This window comes from Oncorhynchus kisutch, linkage group LG30 (genome assembly GCF_002021735.2).
Source record: "Oncorhynchus kisutch isolate 150728-3 linkage group LG30, Okis_V2, whole genome shotgun sequence".
Taxonomy (NCBI): Eukaryota; Metazoa; Chordata; class Actinopteri; order Salmoniformes; family Salmonidae; genus Oncorhynchus; species Oncorhynchus kisutch.
The window spans coordinates 38389316-38411856 of NC_034203.2; the positions used below are offsets into that span (position 1 = coordinate 38389316).

Below are 22541 nucleotides of genomic sequence, written 5' to 3' on the forward strand. Positions count from 1 at the left end.
GTGTGTGTGTGTGTGTGTGTGTTTCTTTGTGTGATGCGTTTATGTTATTGCGTGTATGTGTATTCCATTGTGTGTGTGTGTGTGTGTGTGTGTGTGTGTGTGTGTGTGTGTGTGTGTGTGTGTGTGTGTGTGTGTGTGTGTGTGTGTGTGTGTGTGTGTGTGTGTGTGTGTGTGTGTTTGTGTTATTGCGTGTATTATTTATTTATTTACCTTTATTTAACCAGGTAGGCAAGTTGAGAACACCTTTATTTAACCAGGTAGGCAAGTTGAGAACACCTTTATTTAACCAGGTAGGCAAGTTGAGAACACCTTTATTTAACCAGGTAGGCTAGTTGAGAACACCTTTATTTAACCAGGTAGGCAAGTTGAGAACACCTTTATTTAACCAGGTAGGCTAGTTGAGAACACCTTTATTTAACCAGGTAGGCAAGTTGAGAACAAGTTCTCATTTACAATTGCGACCTGGCCAAGATAAAGCAAAGCAGTTCGACACATACAACGACACAGAGTTACACATGGAGTAAAAACAAACAAACAGTCAATAATGCAGTATAAACAAGTCTATATACAATGTGAGCAAATGAGGTGAGAAGGGAGGTAAAGGCAAAAAAGGCCATGATGGCAAAGTAAATACAATATAGCAAGTAAAATACTGGAATGGTAGTTTTGCAATGGAAGAATGTGCAAAGTAGAAATAAAAAATAATGGGGTGCAAAGGAGCAAAATAAATAAATAAATTAAAATTAAATACAGTTGGGAAAGAGGTAGTTGTTTGGGCTAAATTATAGGTGGGCTATGTACAGGTGCAGTAATCTGTGAGCTGCTCTGACAGTTGGTGCTTAAAGCTAGTGAGGGAGATAAGTGTTTCCAGTTTCAGAGATTTTTGTAGTTCGTTCCAGTCATTGGCAGCAGAGAACTGGAAGGAGAGGCGGCCAAAGAAAGAATTGGTTTTGGGGGTGACTAGAGAGATATACCTGCTGGAGCGTGTGCTACAGGTGGGAGATGCTATGGTGACCAGCGAGCTGAGATAAGGGGGGACTTTACCTAGCAGGGTCTTGTAGATGACATGGAGCCAGTGGGTTTGGCGACGAGTATGAAGCGAGGGCCAGCCAACGAGAGCGTACAGGTCGCAATGGTGGGTAGTATATGGGGCTTTGGTGATAAAACGGATTGCACTGTGATAGACTGCATCCAATTTGTTGAGTAGGGTATTGGAGGCTATTTTGTAAATGACATCGCCAAAGTCGAGGATTGGTAGGATGGTCAGTTTTACAAGGGTATGTTTGGCAGCATGAGTGAAGGATGCTTTGTTGCGAAATAGGAAGCCAATTCTAGATTTAACTTTGGATTGGAGATGTTTGATATGGGTCTGGAAGGAGAGTTTACAGTCTAACCAGACACCTAAGTATTTGTAGTTGTCCACGTATTCTAAGTCAGAGCCGTCCAGAGTAGTGATGTTGGACAGGCGGGTAGGTGCAGGTAGCGATCGGTTGAAGAGCATGCATTTAGTTTTACTTGTATTTAAGAGCAATTGGAGGCCACGGAAGGAGAGTTGTATGGCATTGAAGCTTGCCTGGAGGGTTGTTAACACAGTGTCCAAAGAAGGGCCGGAAGTATACAGAATGGTGTCGTCTGCGTAGAGGTGGATCAGGGACTCACCAGCAGCAAGAGCGACCTCATTGATGTATACAGAGAAGAGAGTCGGTCCAAGAATTGAACCCTGTGGCACCCCCATAGAGACTGCCAGAGGTCCGGACAGCAGACCCTCCGATTTGACACACTGAACTCTATCAGAGAAGTAGTTGGTGAACCAGGCGAGGCAATCATTTGAGAAACCAAGGCTGTCGAGTCTGCCGATGAGGATATGGTGATTGACAGAGTCGAAAGCCTTGGCCAGATCAATGAATACGGCTGCACAGTAATGTTTCTTATCGATGGCGGTTAAGATATCGTTTAGGACCTTGAGCGTGGCTGAGGTGCACCCATGACCAGCTCTGAAACCGGATTGCATAGCAGAGAAGGTATGGTGAGATTCGAAATGGTCGGTAATCTGTTTGTTGACTTGGCTTTCGAAGACCTTAGAAAGGCACGGTAGGATAGATATAGGTCTGTAGCAGTTTGGGTCAAGAGTGTCCCCCCCTTTGAAGAGGGGGATGACCGCAGCTGCTTTCCAATCTTTGGGAATCTCAGACGACACGAAAGAGAGGTTGAACAGGCTAGTAATAGGGGTGGCAACAATTTCGGCAGATAATTTTAGAAAGAAAGGGTCCAGATTGTCTAGCCCGGCTGATTTGTAGGGGTCCAGATTTTGCAGCTCTTTCAGAACATCAGCTGAATGGATTTGGGAGAAGGAGAAATGGGGAAGGCTTGGGCGAGTTGCTGTTGGGGGTGCAGTGCTGTTGTCCGGGGTAGGAGTAGCCAGGTGGAAAGCATGGCCAGCCGTAGAAAAATGCTTATTGAAATTCTCAATTATGGTGGATTTATCAGTGGTGACAGTGTTTCCTATCTTCAGTGCAGTGGGCAGCTGGGAGGAGGTGTTCTTATTCTCCATGGACTTTACAGTGTCCCAGAACTTTTTTGAGTTAGTGTTGCAGGAAGCAAATTTCTGCTTGAAAAAGCTAGCCTTGGCTTTTCTAACTGCCTGTGTATAATGTGATGTATTGTATGTGTGTGTATTCCATTGTGTGTGTGTGTGTGTGTGTGTTTCTTTGTGTGATGCGTTTATGTTATTGCGTGTATGTGTATTCCATTGTGTGTGTGTGTGTGTGTGTTTCTTTGTGTGATGCGTTTATGTTATTGCGTGTATGTGTATTCCATTGTGTGTGTGTGTGTGTGTGTGTGTGTGTTTCTTTGTGTGATGCGTTTATGTTATTTCGTGTATGTGTATTCCATTGTGTGTGTGTGTGTGTGTGTGTTTCTTTGTGTGATGCGTTTATGTTATTGCGTGTATGTGTATTCCATTGTGTGTGTGTGTGTGTGTGTGTGTTTCTTTGTGTGATGCGTTTATGTTATTGCGTGTATGTGTATTCCATTGTGTGTGTGTGTGTGTGTGTGTGTGTTTCTTTGTGTGATGCGTTTATGTTATTGCGTGTATGTGTATTCCATTGTGTGTGTGTGTGTTTCTTTGTGTGATGCGTTTATGTTATTGCGTGTATGTGTATTCCATTGTGTGTGTGTGTGTGTGTGTGTGTTTCTTTGTGTGATGCGTTTATGTTATTGCGTGTATGTGTATTCCATTGTGTGTGTGTGTGTGTTTATGTGTTTTTATGTGTGTGTGTGTGTGTGTGTGTTTCAGGGGATTTGGGTACATTTCCATCTTGGATTAACATTGATTCCTCTTCTTCCAGATGTTCTGGAGGGGTACAACGGGACAATATTTGCGTATGGACAGACGTCATCCGGCAAAACCCACACAATGGAGGGAAACCTTCATGACACAGATGGGATGGGGATCATCCCCAGGATAGTACAGGACATCTTTAACTACATCTACTCTATGGATGAGAACCTGGAGTTCCACATCAAGGTAGCTACTGGCTAGAGCTCTACTACATCAGAGCATAGAGTTCTACATCAAGGTAGCTACTGGCTAGAGCTCTACTACATCAGAGCATAGAGTTCTACATCAAGGTAGCTACTGGCTAGAGCTCTACTACATCAGAGCATAGAGTTCTACATCAAGGTAGCTACTGGCTAGAGCTCTACTACACCAGAACATAGAGTTCTACATCAAGGTAGCTACTGGCTAGAGCTCTACTACATCAGAGCATAGAGTTCTACATCAAGGTAGCTACTGGCTAGAGCTCTACTACATCAGAGCATAGAGTTCTACATCAAGGTAGCTACTGGCTAGAGCTCTACTACATCAGAGCATAGAGTTCTACATCAAGGTAGCTACTGGCTAGAGCTCTACTACATCAGAGCATAGAGTTCTACATCAAGGTAGCTACTGGCTACGGCTCTACTACATCAGAGTTGAATTGCTTTACAGTAGCTAGTTGAAAGACATTCAGTAGAATCACTTTAGTTGACAGGGTTTTAAAACCTATTGATTTGTCTCTCTGGATACTTTCTAATGAGCCACTCCTCTTATTTTCCAGGTTTCATATTATGAAATTTACTTGGACAAGATTCGGGACCTCTTGGATAGTAAGTCTTAGACAGAGTGAACACAGTATGTGTCCTAAATGGAAGGCCTATTACCTACGTAGTGCACTACTTTAGACCACAGCCCTATGGGCCCTGGTTAAAACTAGTGCACTACGTAGGGAATAAGGTGCCATTTAGGACACGTCATGTATAGCGTGCCTCTCCTCCTGGCTTGTGGCCATGCTGGTGTGTATAATTGGCTGGTTTACATCGCTGTCTGTTAAAAGGAGCTGATTGATGAAATGTTGCCTGTTGAAACAGGAAAGGGTGGATAGTGGTGTTCAGGACGTCAGCTGGAAATGTTTTTTACTGATATGAGAATGAATAGTCTGTTCATGTTTGGACTGAAGAGAAAGAAGGTCTGCATTGTGCCTCTGTAAACATGGTGTATTTGTATCGGTCGTTAAGTACGTTTTCCTCACCCAGTTTGAGCATGAGGTTTCTTCACACACACACAATGATACTTAAATGGCTAGTTCAATCTCCATTTAGACGGGCTTTCTGTTGTGGCTCCAGAACTATCCAGAATAGTCCACAGTAAGAGTGTCTAACTCATTCCATTGAGGGCCTATTGCCTGCAGGTTTTTGTGGTTTTTCCCTTCAGTTAAGACCTAGACAACCATGTGAGGGGAGTTCCTTACTAATTAGTGACCTTAATTCATCAATCAAGTACAAGGGAGTAGCAAACCCGCAGACACTCGGCCCTCCGTGGAATGAGGTTGACATCCCTGGTCTAGAGTCTTGACTATGTTGCATGTTTCCTTCTCTCCAGTGTCAAAGACCAACCTGTCAGTGCATGAAGACAAAAACAGAGTTCCCTATGTCAAGGTGAGTCTTTAGTCCAGAAATGAACTAAACGTCCTCACTGAGTTACTCACCCAGTACACTGTCTGAGTTAAGACTGCAGCCACCTTAATAACATAAAACATGGTGTCACCTGACATAGACAATGTAGCGATTCCCTATGAAAAGACAGGCTCTGAAGATACTCAACTGTATGCATGCACCACTCTAACTCTCTTAGGATAAAAGTGACTGCTTAAAGCCATTTATATCACTATCTCTTAGGATAAAAGTGACTGCTTAAAGCCATTTATATCACTATCTCTTAGGATAAAAGTGACTGCTTAAAGCCATTTATATCACTCTAACTCTCTTAGGATAAAAGTGACTGCATAAAGCCATTTATATCACTCTAACTCTCTTAGGATAAAAGTGACTGCTTAAAGCCATTTATATCACTCTAACTCTCTTAGGATAAAAGTGACTGTTTAAAGCCATTTATATCACTCTAACTCTCTTAGGATAAAAGTGACTGCATAAAGCCATTTATATCACTCTCTCTTAGGATAAAAGTGACTGCATAAAGCCATTATATCACTCTAACTCTCTTAGGATAAAAGTGACTGCATAAAGCCATTTATATCACTCTAACTCTCTTAGGATAAAAGTGACTGCATAAAGCCATTTATATCACTCTAACTCTCTTAGGATAAAAGTGACTGCATAAAGCCATTTATATCACTCTCTCTTAGGATAAAAGTGACTGCATAAAGCCATTTATATCACTCTCTCTTAGGATAAAAGTGACTGCATAAAGCCATTATATCACTCTAACTCTCTTAGGATAAAAGTGACTGCATAAAGCCATTTATATCACTCTCTCTTAGGATAAAAGTGACTGCATAAAGCCATTTATTTTTGTTATTACATTAAGAGTTGATAAGCTGGTCCAGTGTCGTCACAACATAGGTTTTCTTTGTCCCCAGGGATGCACTGAGAGATTTGTCTGCAGCCCAGAGGAAGTCATGGACACCATTGATGAAGGCAAATCTAACAGACATGTAGCAGTTACAAGTAAGAGTCCACCCTAAGGTCCATCCCAAATGGCACCCTATTCCCTTTATAGTGCACTACTTTTGACCAGGGCCCCATTCCCTTTATAGTGCACTACTTTTGACCAGGGCCCCATTCCCTTTATAGTGCACTACTTTTGAGGGCTCTGGTCGATGAAGGGAATAGGGTGCAGACACAACCAGTCTCTATTTGTGTGTTATTATTCTACCTGCCTGATTAGCGCTGATCCCAGATCTGTTGTCTTGTCTCAGACATGAATGAGCACAGCTCCAGAAGTCACAGTATCTTCCAGATCAACGTGAAGCAGGAGAACACTGCTACAGAGCAGAAACTGAGCGGAAAGCTCTACCTCGTCGACCTGGCTGGAAGTGAAAAGGTAGGAAAAGACTGTCTGAGGTTAGCTTATTGCAGGTTCAGGAATAAAACAATGAAAAGAGAAGCCTGCACACTGGTCCTGTTCTGATGAAGGTAGACAACCGATTCCGATATGTCATTTTTGTAAAGGGATCTGACAAGAGCAGTGTGCAGGCTTGCTTTTTTTTAGAGAAAAGTTACAACAACAACACAACATGTATGAGTCAAAACATCCTGATCTGGCCCCTCATGACTCTACTAACTGCCTGCTGTCTGAGGGAAACTGAGCTCCCTGACACAAATTCTCTCTCTCTGCTGCTCTCTCTTTTTTACCCTCCTTCTCACTCCCTCTCTCTGTTACTCTCTTTCTCTCCTGCTCTCTCTCTTATGCTCTCTCGTTCTCTCTCTATCCTGCTCTTTCTCCCGCTGTCTCTCCTGCTCTCTCTCTTATGCTCTCTCGTTCTCTCTCTATCCTGCTCTGTCTCTCGCTCTCTCTCTTATGCTCTCTCGTTCTCTCTCTATCCTGCTCTTTCTCTCGCTCTCTCTCCTGCTCTCTCTCTTATTTTAATTTTTTTTAATTTTACCTTTATTTAACCAGGCAAGTCAGTTAAGAACACATTCTTATTTTCAATGACGGCCTGGGAACAGTGGGTTAACTGCCTGTTCAGGGGCAGAACGACAGATTTGTACCTTGTCAGCTCGGGGGTTTGAACTCGCAACCTTCCGGTTACTAGTCCAACGCTCTAACCACTAGGCTACGCTGCTCTCTCGTTCTCTCTCTAACCTGCTCTGTCTCTCGCTCTCTCTCCTGCTCTATCTCTTATGCTCTCTCGTTCTCTCTCTATCCTGCTCTTTCTCTCGCTCTCTCTCCTGCTCTCTCTCTTATGCTCTCTCGTTCTCTCTCTATCCTGCTCTGTCTCTCGCTCTCTCTCCTGCTCTCTCTCTTATGCTCTCTGTCTTTTCTGGTCTCTCTCTGCTGCTCTGTCTGCTTCTCTCTCTCTCTCTCTCTCTCTCTCTCTCTCTCTGCTGCTCTCTCTCTCGTTCTCCTGTTCTCTCTCTGCTGCTCTCTCTCTCTCTCTCTCTCTCTCTCTCTCTCTCTATCCTGCTCTTTCTCTCGTTCTCCTGTTCTCTCTCTACTCCTCTCTCTCTCAATTCAATTTCAATTTAAGGGGCTTTATTGGCATGGGAAACATATGTTAACATTGCCAAAGCAAGAGTGAATAGTTCCAAAATTATTAACACATTTCAAATGTCATTATGTTTATATACAGTGATGTCATTTATTTATTGAACCTTTTATTTAACTAGGCAAGTTAAAAAATTCTTATCTACAATGACGGCCTACCGGGGAACGGTGGGTTAAATGCCTTGTTCAGGGGAAGAATGACAGATTTTTACCTTGTCAGCTCGGGGATTTGAACTTTCAACCTTTCAGTTACTGGCCCAATGCTCTAACCACTAGGCTACCTGCCACACCAAATGCGATGTGCAAATAGTTAAAGTACAAAGGGGAAAATAAATAAACATAAATATAGGTTGTATTTATAAGGGTGTTTGTTCTTCACTTTTCTTGTGGCAACAGATATGGTAGATATAGAGGTTTATTAAAATCAGGTTTGTTTTCAAATTCTTTATGGGTCTGTGTAATCTGAGGGAAGTATGTGTCTCTAATATGGTCATACATTTGGCAGGAGGTTAGGAAGTGCAGCTCAGTTTCCACCTCATTTTGTGGGCAGTGTGCACATAGCCTGTCTTCTCTTGAGAGCCAGGTCTGCCTTCAGCGGCCTTTCTCAATAGCAAGGCTATGCTCACTGAGTCTGTACATAGTCAAAGCTTTCCTTAAGTTTGGTTCAGTCACAGTGGTCAGGTACTCTCTGTTTAGGGCCAAATAGCATTCTAGTTTGCTCTGTTTTTTTGTAAATTCTTTCCAATGTGTCAAGTAATTATCCTTTTGTTTTCTCATGATTTGGTTGGGTCTAATTGTGCTGCTGTCCTGGGGATCTGTGTGGTGTGTTTGTGATTGTGAACAGAGCCCCAGGACCAGCTTGCTTAGGGAACTCTTCTCCAGGTGCATCTCCCTGTAGGTGATGGCTTTGTTTGGGAATCGCTTCCTTTTAGGTGGTTGTAGAATTTAACTGCTCTTTTCTGTATTTGGATAATTAGCAGGTATCGGGCTAATTCTGCTCTGCATTATTTGGTGTTTTACATTGTACATTGAGGATATTTTTGCAGAATTCTGCATGCAGTGTCTCAATTTGGTGTTTGTCCCATTTTGTGAATTCTTAGTTTTATGTTCCTTTTGATGGATAGTTCTTGCCTTGTCTCTCAGATCGTTCACAGCTTTGTGGAAGTTACCTGTGGCTCTGATGTTTAGGCAGAGGTATGTATAGTTTTTTTGTGTGCTCTAGGGCAACGGTGTCTAGATAGAATTCGTATTTGTGGTCCTGGCAACTGGACCTTTTTTGGAACATCGTTATGTTTGTCTTACTGAGACTTACTGTCAGGGCCCAGGTCCGTCAGGGCCCAGGTCCGTCAGGGCCCAGGTCTGACAGAATCTGTGCAGAAGATCTAGGTGCTGCTGTACGCCCTCCTTGGTTGGGGACAGAAGCACCAGATCATTTTAGTAGGGTGAAGCCAGGTGCCGCAGACTTGTTGTTTGTGTACATGTATTTTATAATGTTGTGTTTTTCCTCCACCACTTTCCATCAGTTTGTACAGCAGACCCTCATGCCAGTTTGTATAGCAGACCCTCATGCCAGTTTGTATAGCAGACCCTCATGCCAGTTTGTATAGCAGACCCTCATGCCAGTTTGTATAGCAGACCCTCATGCCAGTTTGTATAGCAGACCCTCATGCCAGTTTGTATAGCAGACCCTCATGCCAGTTTGTATAGCAGACCCTCATGCCAGTTTGTATAGCAGACCCTCATGCCAGTTTGTACAGCAGACCCTCATGCCAGTTTGTATAGCAGACCCTCATGCCAGTTTGTATAGCAGACCCTCATGCCAGTTTGTATAGCAGACCCTCATGCCAGTTTGTACAGCAGACCCTCATGCCAGTTTGTACAGCAGACCCTCATGCCAGTTTGTACAGCAGACCCTCATGCCAGTTTGTTTAGCAGACCCTCATGCCAGTTTGTATAGCAGACCCTCATGCCAGTTTGTACAGCAGACCCTCATGCCAGTTTCTATAGCAGACCCTCAGGCCAGTTTGTACAGCAGGCCCTCAGGCCAGTTTGTATAGCAGGCCCTCAGGCCAGTTTGTATAGCAGGCCCTCAGGCCAGTTTGTATAGCAGGCCCTCCGGCCAGTTTGTATAGCAGGCCCTCATGCCAGTTTGTATAGCAGACCCTCATGCCAGTTTGTATAGCAGACCCTCATGCCAGTTTGTATATCAGGCCCTCAGGCCAGTTTGTACAGCAGGCCCTCAGGCCAGTTTGTACAGCAGGCCCTCAGGCCAGTTTGTATATCAGGCCCTCAGGCCAGTTTGTACAGCAGACCCTCAGGCCAGTTTGTACAGCAGACCCTCAGGCCAGTTTGTACAGCAGACCCTCAGGCCAGTTTGTATAGCAGACCCTCAGGCCAGTTTGTACAGCAGGCCCTCAGGCCAGTTTGTACAGCAGACCCTCAGGCCAGTTTGTACAGCAGACCCTCAGGCCAGTTTGTATAGCAGACCCTCAGGCCAGTTTGTATAGCAGACCCTCAGGCCAGTTTGTACAGCAGACCCTCAGGCCAGTTTGTATAGCAGACCCTCAGGCCAGTTTGTACAGCAGACCCTCAGGCCAGTTTGTACAGCAGACCCTCAGGCCAGTTTGTACAGCAGACCCTCAGGCCAGTTTGTACAGCAGACCCTCATGCCAGTTTGTACAGCAGACCCTCATGCCAGTTTGTACAGCAGACCCTCATGCCAGTTTGTACAGCAGACCCTCATGCCAGTTTGTACAGCAGACCCTCATGCCAGTTTGTACAGCAGGCCCTCATGCCAGTTTGTATAGCAGACCCTCATGCCAGTTTGTATAGCAGACCCTCATGCCAGTTTGTATATCAGGCCCTCAGGCCAGTTTGTACAGCAGGCCCTCAGGCCAGTTTGTACAGCAGGCCCTCAGGCCAGTTTGTATATCAGGCCCTCAGGCCAGTTTGTACAGCAGACCCTCAGGCCAGTTTGTACAGCAGACCCTCAGGCCAGTTTGTACAGCAGACCCTCAGGCCAGTTTGTATAGCAGACCCTCAGGCCAGTTTGTACAGCAGGCCCTCAGGCCAGTTTGTACAGCAGACCCTCAGGCCAGTTTGTACAGCAGACCCTCAGGCCAGTTTGTATAGCAGACCCTCAGGCCAGTTTGTATAGCAGACCCTCAGGCCAGTTTGTACAGCAGACCCTCAGGCCAGTTTGTATAGCAGACCCTCAGGCCAGTTTGTACAGCAGACCCTCAGGCCAGTTTGTACAGCAGACCCTCAGGCCAGTTTGTACAGCAGACCCTCAGGCCAGTTTGTACAGCAGACCCTCAGGCCAGTTTGTACAGCAGACCCTCAGGCCAGTTTGTATAGCAGACCCTCAGGCCAGTTTGTATAGCAGACCCTCAGGCCAGTTTGTACAGCAGACCCTCAGGCCAGTTTGTACAGCAGACCCTCAGGCCAGTTTGTATAGCAGACCCTCAGGCCAGTTTGTATAGCAGACCCTCAGGCCAGTTTGTATAGCAGACCCTCAGGCCAGTTTGTATAGCAGACCCTCAGGCCAGTTTGTATGGCAGGCCCTCAGGCCAGTTTGTATAGCAGGCCCTCAGGCCAGTTTGTATAGCAGACCCTCAGGCCAGTTTGTATAGCAGACCCTCAGGCCAGTTTGTATAGCAGGCCCTCAGGCCAAATTGTATAGCAGGCCCTCAGGCCAGTTTGTATAGCAGACCCTCAGGCCAGTTTGTACAGCAGACCCTCAGGCCAGTTTGTATAGCAGACCCTCAGGCCAGTTTGTACAGCAGACCCTCAGGCCAGTTTGTATAGCAGACCCTCAGGCCAGTTTGTACAGCAGACCCTCAGGCCAGTTTGTATAGCAGACCCTCAGGCCAGTTTGTACAGCAGACCCTCAGGCCAGTTTGTACAGCAGACCCTCAGGCCAGTTTGTACAGCAGACCCTCAGGCCAGTTTGTACAGCAGACCCTCAGGCCAGTTTGTACAGCAGACCCTCAGGCCAGTTTGTACAGCAGACCCTCAGGCCAAATTGAGTCAACAAAGCATGATAAAACTTTGCCTTTGTTTTGATCTGTTTGTTTGTCAATTAGGGTGTGCAGGGTGAATATGTGGTCTGTTTGTCAATTAGGGTGTGCAGGGTGAATACGTGGTCTGTCGTACGGTCATTTAGTAAAAAGCCAATTTGCTCAGCACATTGTTTTTGCTGGGGAAATGTACAAGTCTGCTGCTAATGATAATGCAGAGGATTTTCCCAAGGTTGGTGTTGACGCATATCCCCCAGTAGTTATTGGGGTCAAATTTGTCTCCACTTTTGTGGATTAAAGTGATCAGTCTTTGGTTGCACATTTTGGGGAAGATGCCAGAGCTGAGGATGATGTTAAAGAGTTAGAATTTGTTGTCTGTATATTTTATCATTTAATTTAGGATACCATCAATGCCACAGGCCTTTTTGGGTTGGAGGGTCTGTATTTTGTCCTGTCGTTCATTCAGTGTAATTGGAGAATCCAGTGAGTTCTGGAGATCTTTAATAGTTGATTCTAAGATCTGTATTTGATCATGTATATGTTTTGTTCTTTGTTATAGGGCCAAAAAGATTGGAGAAGTGGTTTAGCCATACATCTCCGTTTTGGATAGATAACTCTTCATGTTGTTTGTTTAGTGTTTTCCAATTTTCCCTGAAGTGGTTAAAGTCTATGGATTCTTCAATTACATTGAGCTGATTTCTGACATGCTGTTCCTTCTTTTTCCGTAGTGTATTTCTGTATTGGGGCGGCAGGTTTGTCAACAACAAATTCAATCCCTTCTCGACAATTTCCTGGATAAAATGTTTCACTGTAATAGTGAAGGTGTGAACTTGGCAGTGGAAACCCTACACAGTATATTTGACCTCTCAGCTTCCCTATCAAATCTAAACATTTCAAGCAGACCTAAGAAAATAGCTTTTTGGTAGGTTTCCACACTATTTCCTTCCATCAATAGCATTTGTTAATATTATTCAGTTGCTTTGGCTTTGATGCCTCATGATTGAGCATAGCTCTGTTGAAGTAGAGTGTGATTTTGCTGTGGTCTGATAGGGGTGTCAGTGCGCTGACCGTGAACTCTGAGAGACTCTGGGTTGAGGTCAGTGATAAAGTAGTCATCAGTACTACTGCCAAGAGATGAGCTATAGGTGTTCCTACCATAGGAGTCCTCTCGAAGCCTACCAGTGACAATGTAAATACCCAGCGTGCGACAGAGCTGCAGTAGTTGTGACCCATTTTTGTTGGTTATTTTGTCGGAATTGTGTCTAGGGGAGCATATGGGGGAGGGAATACTGTCACCTACAGGCAGGTGTTTGTCCCCCTGTGTTCTGAGGGTGTCAGGTTCTTGTCCGGTTCTGGCATTTAGGTCGCCACAGACTCTCTTTCTCTCTCTCCTGCTTTCTCTCTCTCTGTCGCTCTCTCTCTCTGCTGCTCTCTCCCTCTTCTCTCCCTGTTCTCTTCTCTCTCTCTCTGCTGCTCTCTCCCTCTTCTCTCCCTGTTCTCTTCTCTCTCTCTCTGCTGCTTTCTCTCTCTCTGCTGCTTTCTCTCTCTCTGCTGCTCTCTCCCTCTTCTCTCCCTGTTCTCTTCTCTCTCTCTCTTCTGCTCTCTATCTCTCTTTCACCCTCTCTCTCTCTCTTTCTCTTCTGCTGCACTCTTTTACCCCCCCCCCTCTCTAGATTTATCTCTGAGTAAATGTACATATCCCACAATGTCTATTTTCCCAGTTGTCTAATCTGTTGATCAAGACTGATGAACATTGTTAGGTTATGTCACTCAGAACACACGTTTGACCCATCCCAATAGATTATTAAGGCCTCTGGTGCACAGCAAGTGTTTGACTGTACATGTGATGTATCTTACCAGACGGTCCCTGTCTGTCTCTGTCTTCCCAGGTCAGTAAGACTGGGGCGGAGGGAGCCGTGCTGGACGAGGCCAAGAACATCAATAAGTCTCTGTCTTCTCTGGGCAACGTCATCTCAGCCCTGGCAGAAGGCTCTGTGAGTATCCCTCTACTATCACAGATACTGTGGCTGTTGGTTTGGTTGGTGTAAAGATTAGTTGACCCACGAAAGCCCAATACCTCACATCAACAGTATCCGTCATTATTTTAGAGATTTAAATATATGTTCCTAAAGGCCAGGTTTTGGTTCTAGCTGATTCACAGTTGTATAATTCCACTCCTTTTGTTACAATCATAGATTGGTTTGTTTCGTTTCTTTTTTGCTCAGAATGTAACAACTTCAATGGGAATTCTATTGTTGTTTCTCTTAGTGAATGTTGTTTTGTTATGTTTCAGGGTTATATCCCGTACAGAGACAGTAAAATGACCAGAATCCTTCAGGACTCTCTGGGGGGGAACTGTAGGACCACCATTGTTATCTGTGCCTCTCCCTCTGCCTACAACGAGTCAGAGACCAAGTCCACCCTCATGTTTGGACAGAGGTGGGCTCACTCACTAGCTCCTAAAGGCATCGTTCACTCCAAAATATATTTGTAGTAGTCCGCTGTTAATACAATCCCACAAGTATGCATGGCAACAGTCACGTTTTCCCCCAAAAACATCAACAATTCACAATGAGTCACTACAATCACTGTTTAGTGAGCTATTCAGGGCTGTTGATTTAAAATAGGGTGTAACGGTTTAGTCCTGTTTGTGGTGTTTCCAGAGCGAAGACCATTAAGAACACAGTGTGTGTGAACGTGGAGCTGACGGCAGAACAGTGGAAGAAGAAGTATGAGAGGGAGAAGGAGAAGGGCAAGGCCCTGAGGAACACCATCACCTGGCTGGAGAATGAGCTCAACCGCTGGAGGAACGGTGAGGAGGAGAGGCCCAAAGTTATCAGCTGGCTAGGTCCTCATCTTTACTGTACAGACGTAGGAGAACAGCAAGGTCGTGTTCATTAAGGCACAACGGAGCAAAACATTTGAAATGGTGTGCAATAGAATATGAAAATAAGACATTCTTCTTATTGAAGAAGTACAGATACTACTACCTCCCTCATTTGTGTTTGTCATTTTCTTGAGAGAGGGACATTTGAGTAATTATGTGATGAATTAATTTGTTGGGGGGGGGGGGGGGGGTGATTGAAGCCAGACACTCAGCTCAGATGAGAGCATTATGGCGATGAGAAGATATATCAAATCAAATTTATTTATATAGCCCTTTGTACATCAGCTGATATCTCAAAGTGCTGTACAGAAACCCAGCCTAAAACCCCAAACAGCAAGCAATGCAGGTGTAGAAGCACGGTGGCTAGGAAAAACTCCCTTGAAAGGCCAAAACCTAGGAAGAAACCTAGAGAGGAACCAGGCTATGTGGGGTGGCCAGTCCTCTTCTGGCTGTGCCGGGTGGATATTATAACAGGACATGGCCAAGATGTTCAAATGTTCATAAATGACCAGCATGGTCAAATAATAATAATCACAGGCAGAACAGTTGAAACTGGAGCAACAGCACGGCCAGGTGGACTGGGGACAGCAAGGTGTCATCATGCCAGGTAGTCCTGAGGCATGGTCCTAGGGCTCAGGTCCTCTGAGAGAGAGAAAGAAAGAGAGAAGGAGAGAATTAGAGAGAGCATACTTAAATTCACACAGGACACCGGATAAGACAGGAGAAGTACTCCAGATATAACAAACTGACCCTAGCCCCCCGACACATAAACTACTGCAGGATAAATACTGGAGGCTGAGACAGGAGGGGTCGGGAGACACTGTGGCCCCATCCGCTGATACCCCCGGACAGGGCCAAACACACCACAAGAGGTGCCAAAGCACAGCCCCCACACCACAAGAGGGATATCTTCAACCACCAACTTACCATCCTGAGACAAGGCCGAGTATAGCCCACAAAGATCTCCGCCACGGCACAACCCAAGGGGGGGCGCCAACCCAGACAGGAAGATCACATCAGTGACTCAACCCACTCAAGTGACGCACCCCTCCTAGGGACGGCATGGAAGAGCCCCAGTAAGCCAGTGACTCAGGCCCTGTAATAGGGTTAGAGGCAGAGAATCCCAGTGGAAAGAGGGGAACCGGCCATGCAGAGACAACAAGGGCGGTTCGTTGCTCCAGAGCCTTTCCGTTCACCTTCACACTCCTGGGCCAAACTACACTCAATCATATGACCCACTGAAGAGATGAGTCTTCAGTAAAGACTTAAAGGTTGAGACCGAGTTTGCGTCTCTGACATGGGTAGGCAGACCATTCCATAAAAATGGAGCTCTATAGGAGAAAGCCCTGCCTCCAGCTGTTTGCTTAGAAATTCTATGGACAATGAGGAGGCCTGCGTCTTGTCACCGTAGCGTACGTGTAGGTATGTACGGCAGGACCAAATCAGAGAGATAGGTAGGAGCAAGCCCATGTAATGCTTTGTAGGTTAGCAGTAAAACCTTGAAATCAGCCCTTGCCTTGACAGGAAGCCAGTGTAGGGAGGCTAGCACGGGAGTAATGTGATCAAATTTTTTGGTTCTAGTCAGGTTCTAGCAGCCGTATTTAGCACTAACTGAAGTTTATTTAGTGCTTTATCCAGGTAGCCGGAAAGTAGAGCATTGCAGTAGTCTAAACTAGATGTAACAAAAGCATGGATAAATTTTTCTGCATCATTTTTGGACAGAAAGTTTCTGATTTTTGCAATGTTACGTAGATGGAAAAAAGCTGTAATTTAAACAGTCTTGATATGTTCGTCAAAAGAGAGATCAGGGTCCAGAGTAACGCCGAGGTGTTTCACAGTTTTATTTGAGACGACTACAACCATTAAGATTAATTGTCAGATTCAACAGAAGATCTCTTTGTTTCTTGGGACCTAGAACAAGCATCTCTGTTTTGTCCGAGTTTAAAAGTAGAACGTTTGCAGCCATCCACTTCCTTATGTCTGAAACACAGGCTTCGAGGGAGGGCAATTTTGTAGCTTCACCATGTTTCATTGAAATGTACAGCTGTGTGTCGGATAGGCCTGCAGGGTGTGTCTGACCTCTCTGTGTGACCGTCACGCTGCCCCCTGCAGGTGAGAGTGTGCCGGTGGACGAGCAGTTTGACAAGGAGAAGGCCCAGGCTGAGGTGCTGGCCCTGGACAATGTGCCCAACGACAAGCCTGCCTCTACCCCCAACATGCCCCAGCTCCGTCTGACCGATGCAGAGAAGGACAAGTGTGAGGGGGAGCTGGCCAAGCTTTACAAGCAGCTGGATGATAAGGTGAGAGAGGCCGGCCACAGAGCGCATGTGTGTGGGTGTGTGCGTAGGTGTTTGTGCGTGTTTAGAAGGACAAGTGTGAGTGGGAGCTGACCAAGCTCTGCAAGCACCTGGACGCTCTGCAAGCACCAGGTGAGAGAGGCCGGCCACAGAGCATCCAGTAGGAAGTAGCATCAGCCAATGTCTACGTCATAAATTGCACCCTATTCCCTATATTGTGTACTACCTTTAAACAATAGGACTCATATAATGAGTTGAAGGGAAAGAGCTGAGTAAGACACTCACACGGGTCTCATACACATGTTTAGCAGATGTTATTGCGGGTGTAGTGAAATGCTTGTGTTCGTAGCTCCTACAGTGCAGTAATATCTAACAATTCACAACAATACACACAAACCTAAAAGTAAAATAATGGAATTAACAAAATATATAAATATTAGGACGAGCCAACTGGACATGATGCATGTGTGTTGTTGAACAGCAATCCATCAAAATACACTATTTGTACTCCCCTTCAAATTGGTGGATTCATCCATTTCAGCCACACCCGTTGCTGACAGGTGTATAAAATCGAGCACACAGCCATGCAATCTCCACAGACAAACATTCAGTCAACTGTAAGTGGTAGTCCACACAAGCTCACAGAACGTGACCGCCGAGTGCTGTCCTCAGTTGCAACACTCACTACCGAGTTCCAAACTGCCTCTGGAAGCAACGTCGGCACAAGAACTGTTCGTTGGGGCTGAGCAGCCGCACACAAGCCTAGGGTAACCATGAGCAATGCCAAGCTTCAGCTGGAGGGGTGTAAAGCTCACTGCCATTGGACTCTGGAGCAGTGGAAACGTGTTCTCTGGAGTGATGAATCACGCTTCACCATCTGGCAGTCCAACGGGGGATATAGGACCTCCAACTTTGTGGCAACAGTTTGGGGAAGGCCCTTTCCTGTTTCAGCATGACAATGCCTCCGTGCACAAAGCGAGGTACATACAGAAATTGACTGTCCAGTTCGGTGTGGAAGAACTTGACTGGCCTGCACAGAGCCCTGACCTCAACCCCATCGAACACCTTTGGGATTAATTGGAACGCCGAATGCGAGCAAGGCCTAAGCAAGTCCCAGAGCAATGTTCCAACATCTAGTGGAAAGTCTTCCTAGAAGAGTGGAGGCTGTTATAGCAGAAAAGGGGGAACCAACTTCATATTAATGCCCAAGATTTTGGAATGATATGTTCAACGAGCAGGTGTCCACATACTTTTGGTCATGTAGTGTAGTTTACTGTCCATGGGAGACGCCCCATGTTGGAGCGTGTGTTTGTCTGTGTGTTTGAATGATGATGATGCTAAGCCTGTCCTCTCTCTCTCCCTGCTGTCCTCTCTCTCTCTGCTGTCCTCTCTCTCTCTCTGCTGTCCTCTCTGTCTCCCTGTTGTCCTCTCTCTCCCTGTTGTCCTCTCTCTCTCTGCTGTCCTCTCTCTCTCTGCTGTCCTCTCTCTCTCTGCTGTCCTCTCTCTCCCTGCTGTCCTCTCTCTCCCTGCTGTCCTCTCTCTCCCTGTTGTCCTCTCTCTCCCTGTTGTCCTCTCTCTCCCTGCTGTCCTCTCTCTCCCTGTTGTCCTCTCTCTCTCCCTGTTGTCCTCTCTCTCTCTCTCCCTGCTGTCCTCTCTCTCCCTGCTGTCCTCTCTCTCTCTGCTGTCCTCTCTGTCTCTCTGCTGTCCTCTCTCTCCCTGTTGTCCTCTCTCTCTCTGCTGTCCTCTCTCTCTCTGCTGTCCTCTCTCTCCCTGTTGTCCTCTCTCTCCCTGCTGTCCTCTCTCTCCCTGCTGTCCTCTCTCTCCCTGTTGTCCTCTCTCTCTCCCTGTTGTCCTCTCTCTCTCTCTCCCTGCTGTCCTCTCTCTCCCTGCTGTCCTCTCTCTCTCTGCTGTCCTCTCTCTCTCTGCTGTCTTCTCTCTCTCTGCTGTCCTCTCTCTCCCTGTTGTCCTCTCTCTCCCTGTTGTCCTCTCTCTCCCTGCTGTCCTCTCTCTCCCTGTTGTCCTCTCTCTCTCTCCCTGTTGTCCTCTCTCTCTCTCCCTGTTGTCCTCTCTCTCTCTGCTGTCCTCTCTGTCTCTCTGCTGTCCTCTCTCTCCCTGTTGTCCTCTCTCTCTCTGCTGTCCTCTCTCTCTCTGCTGTCCTCTCTCTCTCTGCTGTCCTCTCTCTCTCTGCTGTCCTCTCTCTCCCTGTTGTCCTCTCTCTCCCTGTTGTCCTCTCTCTCCCTGCTGTCCTCTCTCTCCCTGCTGTCCTCTCTCTCCCTGTTGTCCTCTCTCTCTCCCTGTTGTCCTCTCTCTCTCTCTCTCCCTGCTGTCCTCTCTCCCTGCTGTCCTCTCTCTCCCTGCTGTCCTCTCTCTCCCTGCTGTCCTCTCTCTCTCTGCTGTCCTCTCTCTCCCTGCTGTCCTCTCTGTCTCTCTGCTGTCCTCTCTGTCTCTCTGCTGTCCTCTCTCTCTCTGCTGTCCTCTCTCTCTCTGCTGTCCTCTCTCTCTCTGCTGTCCTCTCTCTCTCTGCTGTCCTCTCTCTCTGTGTGTCCAGGATGATGAGATAAACCAGCAGAGCCAGCTGGCTGAGAAGCTCAAGCAGCAGATGTTGGACCAGGAGGAGGTGAGTGCTGATTGGGCTGTTGTCATTTTGTTGTTACTGTAATTCTGGTTAAAGACTGTTGAACCTCAATCAAAGTAATCAAACTGTATGTTAGCTAAATTAGCTTTCGATCTATGTCATGGTCTGACTTTTCATTTGTGTGTGTGTGTGTGTGTGTGTGTAGCTGCTGGTGTCATCGCGACGCGACCATGACAACCTGCAGTCAGAGCTGAATCGCCTGCAGGCTGAGAACGAGGCTTCCAAGGATGAGGTGAAGGATAATAATATTGTTATTATTACTATAGTTATTTTTTAAATTTATTATTATTATTATTATTATTATTAATGTTGTTGTGGTGTAGGTGAAGGAGGTGCTGCAGGCCCTGGAGGAGCTGGCTGTTAACTACGACCAGAAGAGTCAGGAGGTGGAGCAGAAGACCACGGACTTTGAGATGCTCAGCGAAGAGCTCAACCAGAAATCAGTGAGACAATGTCCACTCCTCATGAAGAAAGCTGTCTATTCATATTGTAATACGTTTTAAGACCTGCATGTTGTTTTTTGTTATCTGTATAAGTCAGTCATACCTCTATTTTTGTCCATATGATATTAAAATATGAAAATGTTTTTCTCTGTCTGTTTCCAGAACGTCCTGACGTCCATTGACTCTGAGCTGCAGAAAGTGAAGGAGATGACCAACCACCAGAAGAAGAGGACCAGTGAGATGATGTCATCACTACTCAAAGACCTGGCAGAGATTGGCATCGCCGTGGGCAGCAACGACATCAAGGTAAACAGGAAATAACACGTCACCACATGACATTCCAAAAGATGGGTATTATTTTATAAGCAGCTAAAGGAAATATGTAATATATGTTTCCCCTAAACCCAAATAACATCATAACCTTGCTCTTCTTTCTTTCTACCTCTGTCTCTCTCTCTCTTTTCTCCCTCCCTCCCCCTCCCACAGCAACACGAGGGCAGTGGTCTGATAGACGAGGAGTTCACGGTGGCTCGTCTGTACATCAGTAAGATGAAGTCGGAGGTGAAGACCATGGTGAAACGCTGTAGACAGCTGGAGAGCAGCCAGTCAGAGAGCAACCAGAAGATGGACGAGAACGACCAGGAGCTGGCCGCCTGTCAGCTGAGGATACAACAGGTTAGCCTGCTACTTATCATACAGTAGTTAATGTCCAACACACTCCATTCTTAGGCTGGAGTTATACCACGCAACTTTCACACTATTTTTTGTTACCGTTGTAAGTGACAGAATTTCAAGCAACTTTGCTTTTGTTTTGTCATATCATTCAAGCAACTCTGCTTTTGTTTTGTCATATCATTCCACATGGTTTGGGAACTCTAAACCCACCCAATGTCATCTGCTGCATTAAATTGTGATTTTCACAAATGTAATTGTTTATCCAACCATTTAGTTATTGTATAAGGATCGATTTAGACAACATTCTGGCTGTACATTTTTGCTAGCAAGCCAAAATTAAATTGACAGCACTGTTTTATCAAGCTAGCTAGCTAGCAACCATCTAACCAAGCTAGCAGCAAATTAAGCTAGCAACCAAGCTAGCAACAAATTAAGCTAGCTAGCTAGCAACCATCTAACCAAGCTAGCAGCAAACTAAGCTAGCAACCAAGCTAGCAACAAACTAAGCTAGCTAGCTAGCTAGCAACCAAGCTAGCAACAAACTAAGCTAGCTAGCTAGTGGCGCAGTTCATGTTGAACAATTTCAGTTGACACTGTTTAAAGAGAGGCCTGAGTTCACTTCAGAAATGACATTTATTGGCTGCCAAACCATGTACATTAAACCTTTACTAGCTTTGATGACAATATTTATATATACAGCTCCCGTTGAGCAAATCTCTCTTCTGTCCACCTTCATCACGGTTCCCACAGCACTGGCAGTTGTATTGTTGACATGGCTGACCCAAAGATATTTATAACTAACCCAAGATAGTTAATCTGTGTTGTTTTCAATGGAAGCACAATGGGCAGCAAGGAGGGCAGAGCCAGGCACGAGCGAGTTCTAACATGTATTTGCATATTTCCGAACACCTCTGTGAAGTGTGACAGTGCAACAACTCAATTCGCCCTTGCACTCCTATTAAAACAAATAAAAAACTGAGACTTTGGCAAAGGGTCACGTCTACAAAACTTAGTGCACCCTGTTCATAACTGAATGATGATGATTGTAGTTTTGGGAACAGAAAACGGCATTGAGATCGAGATTTTCTTCAATGAGAAAATCAGCAGAATGTGGGCTCGGTTTTATCTCTCTCCCACTGCTGGCCTTGGGGCTTCCTCTCATCACCATATTTAGTGGGTAGGGGAAATTCCAGCCAGATGTTTCAGATTATACATGCGGTAAAATAAACTCAGCATAAAAAGAAACGTCCTCACTGTCAACTGCGTTTATTTTCAGCAAACTGAACATGTGTAAATATTTGTATGAACATAACAAGATTCAACAACTGAGACATGAACTGAACAAGTTCCACAGACATGTGACTAACATAAATTGAATAATGTGTCCCTGACCAAAGGGGGGTTCAAATCAAAAGTAACGGTCAGTATCTGGTGTGGCCACCAGCTGCATTAAGTTCTGCAGTGCATCTCCCCATCATGGACTGCACGAGATTTGCTAGTTCTTGCTGTGAGATGTTACTCCACTCTTCCACCAAGGCACCTGCAAGTTCCCAGACATTTCTGGGGGGAATGGCCCTAGCCCTAGCCCTCACCCTCCAATCCAACAGGTCCCAGACGTGCTCAATGGGATTGCGATCCGGGCTCTTCGCTGGCCATGGCAGAACACTGACATTCCTGTCTTGCAGGAAATCACACACAGAACGAGCAGTATGGCTGGTGGCATTGTCATGCTGGAGGGTCATGTCAGGATTAGCCTGCAGGAAGGGTACCACATGAGGGAGGAGGATGTCTTCCCTATAACGCACAGTGTTGAGATTGCCTGCAATACAACAAGCTCAGTCTGATGATGCTCTGACAAATCAAATCAAATCAAATTTATTTATATAGCCCTTCGTACATCAGCTGATATCTCAAAGTGCTGTACAGAAGAAACCCAGCCTAAAACCCCAAACAGCAAGCAATGCAGGTGTAGAAGCACGGTGGCTAGGAAAAACTCCCTAGAAAGGCCAAAACCTAGGAAGAAACCTAGAGAGGAACCA

At 45.7% G+C, this 22541-nt stretch overlaps 1 protein-coding gene across 2 annotated transcripts in view; it reads left to right on the forward strand.

Moving 5' to 3' along the window:
* Window positions 1-22541, forward strand: part of LOC109874614 (kinesin-1 heavy chain) — a 49316-nt gene that overhangs the window by 14510 nt on the left and 12265 nt on the right. For both annotated transcript variants that reach the window (XM_031809914.1, XM_031809913.1), the window contains exons 3-16: window positions 3348-3526; window positions 4101-4149; window positions 4922-4977; window positions 5919-6006; window positions 6258-6382; window positions 13455-13559; window positions 13859-14004; window positions 14229-14377; window positions 16565-16752; window positions 19298-19366; window positions 19530-19616; window positions 19708-19827; window positions 19990-20133; window positions 20314-20502. In XM_031809914.1, coding sequence (XP_031665774.1) covers window positions 3348-3526; window positions 4101-4149; window positions 4922-4977; window positions 5919-6006; window positions 6258-6382; window positions 13455-13559; window positions 13859-14004; window positions 14229-14377; window positions 16565-16752; window positions 19298-19366; window positions 19530-19616; window positions 19708-19827; window positions 19990-20133; window positions 20314-20502 — 1694 coding nt within the window. The remainder of the gene's footprint in view (window positions 1-3347; window positions 3527-4100; window positions 4150-4921; window positions 4978-5918; window positions 6007-6257; window positions 6383-13454; window positions 13560-13858; window positions 14005-14228; window positions 14378-16564; window positions 16753-19297; window positions 19367-19529; window positions 19617-19707; window positions 19828-19989; window positions 20134-20313; window positions 20503-22541) is intronic.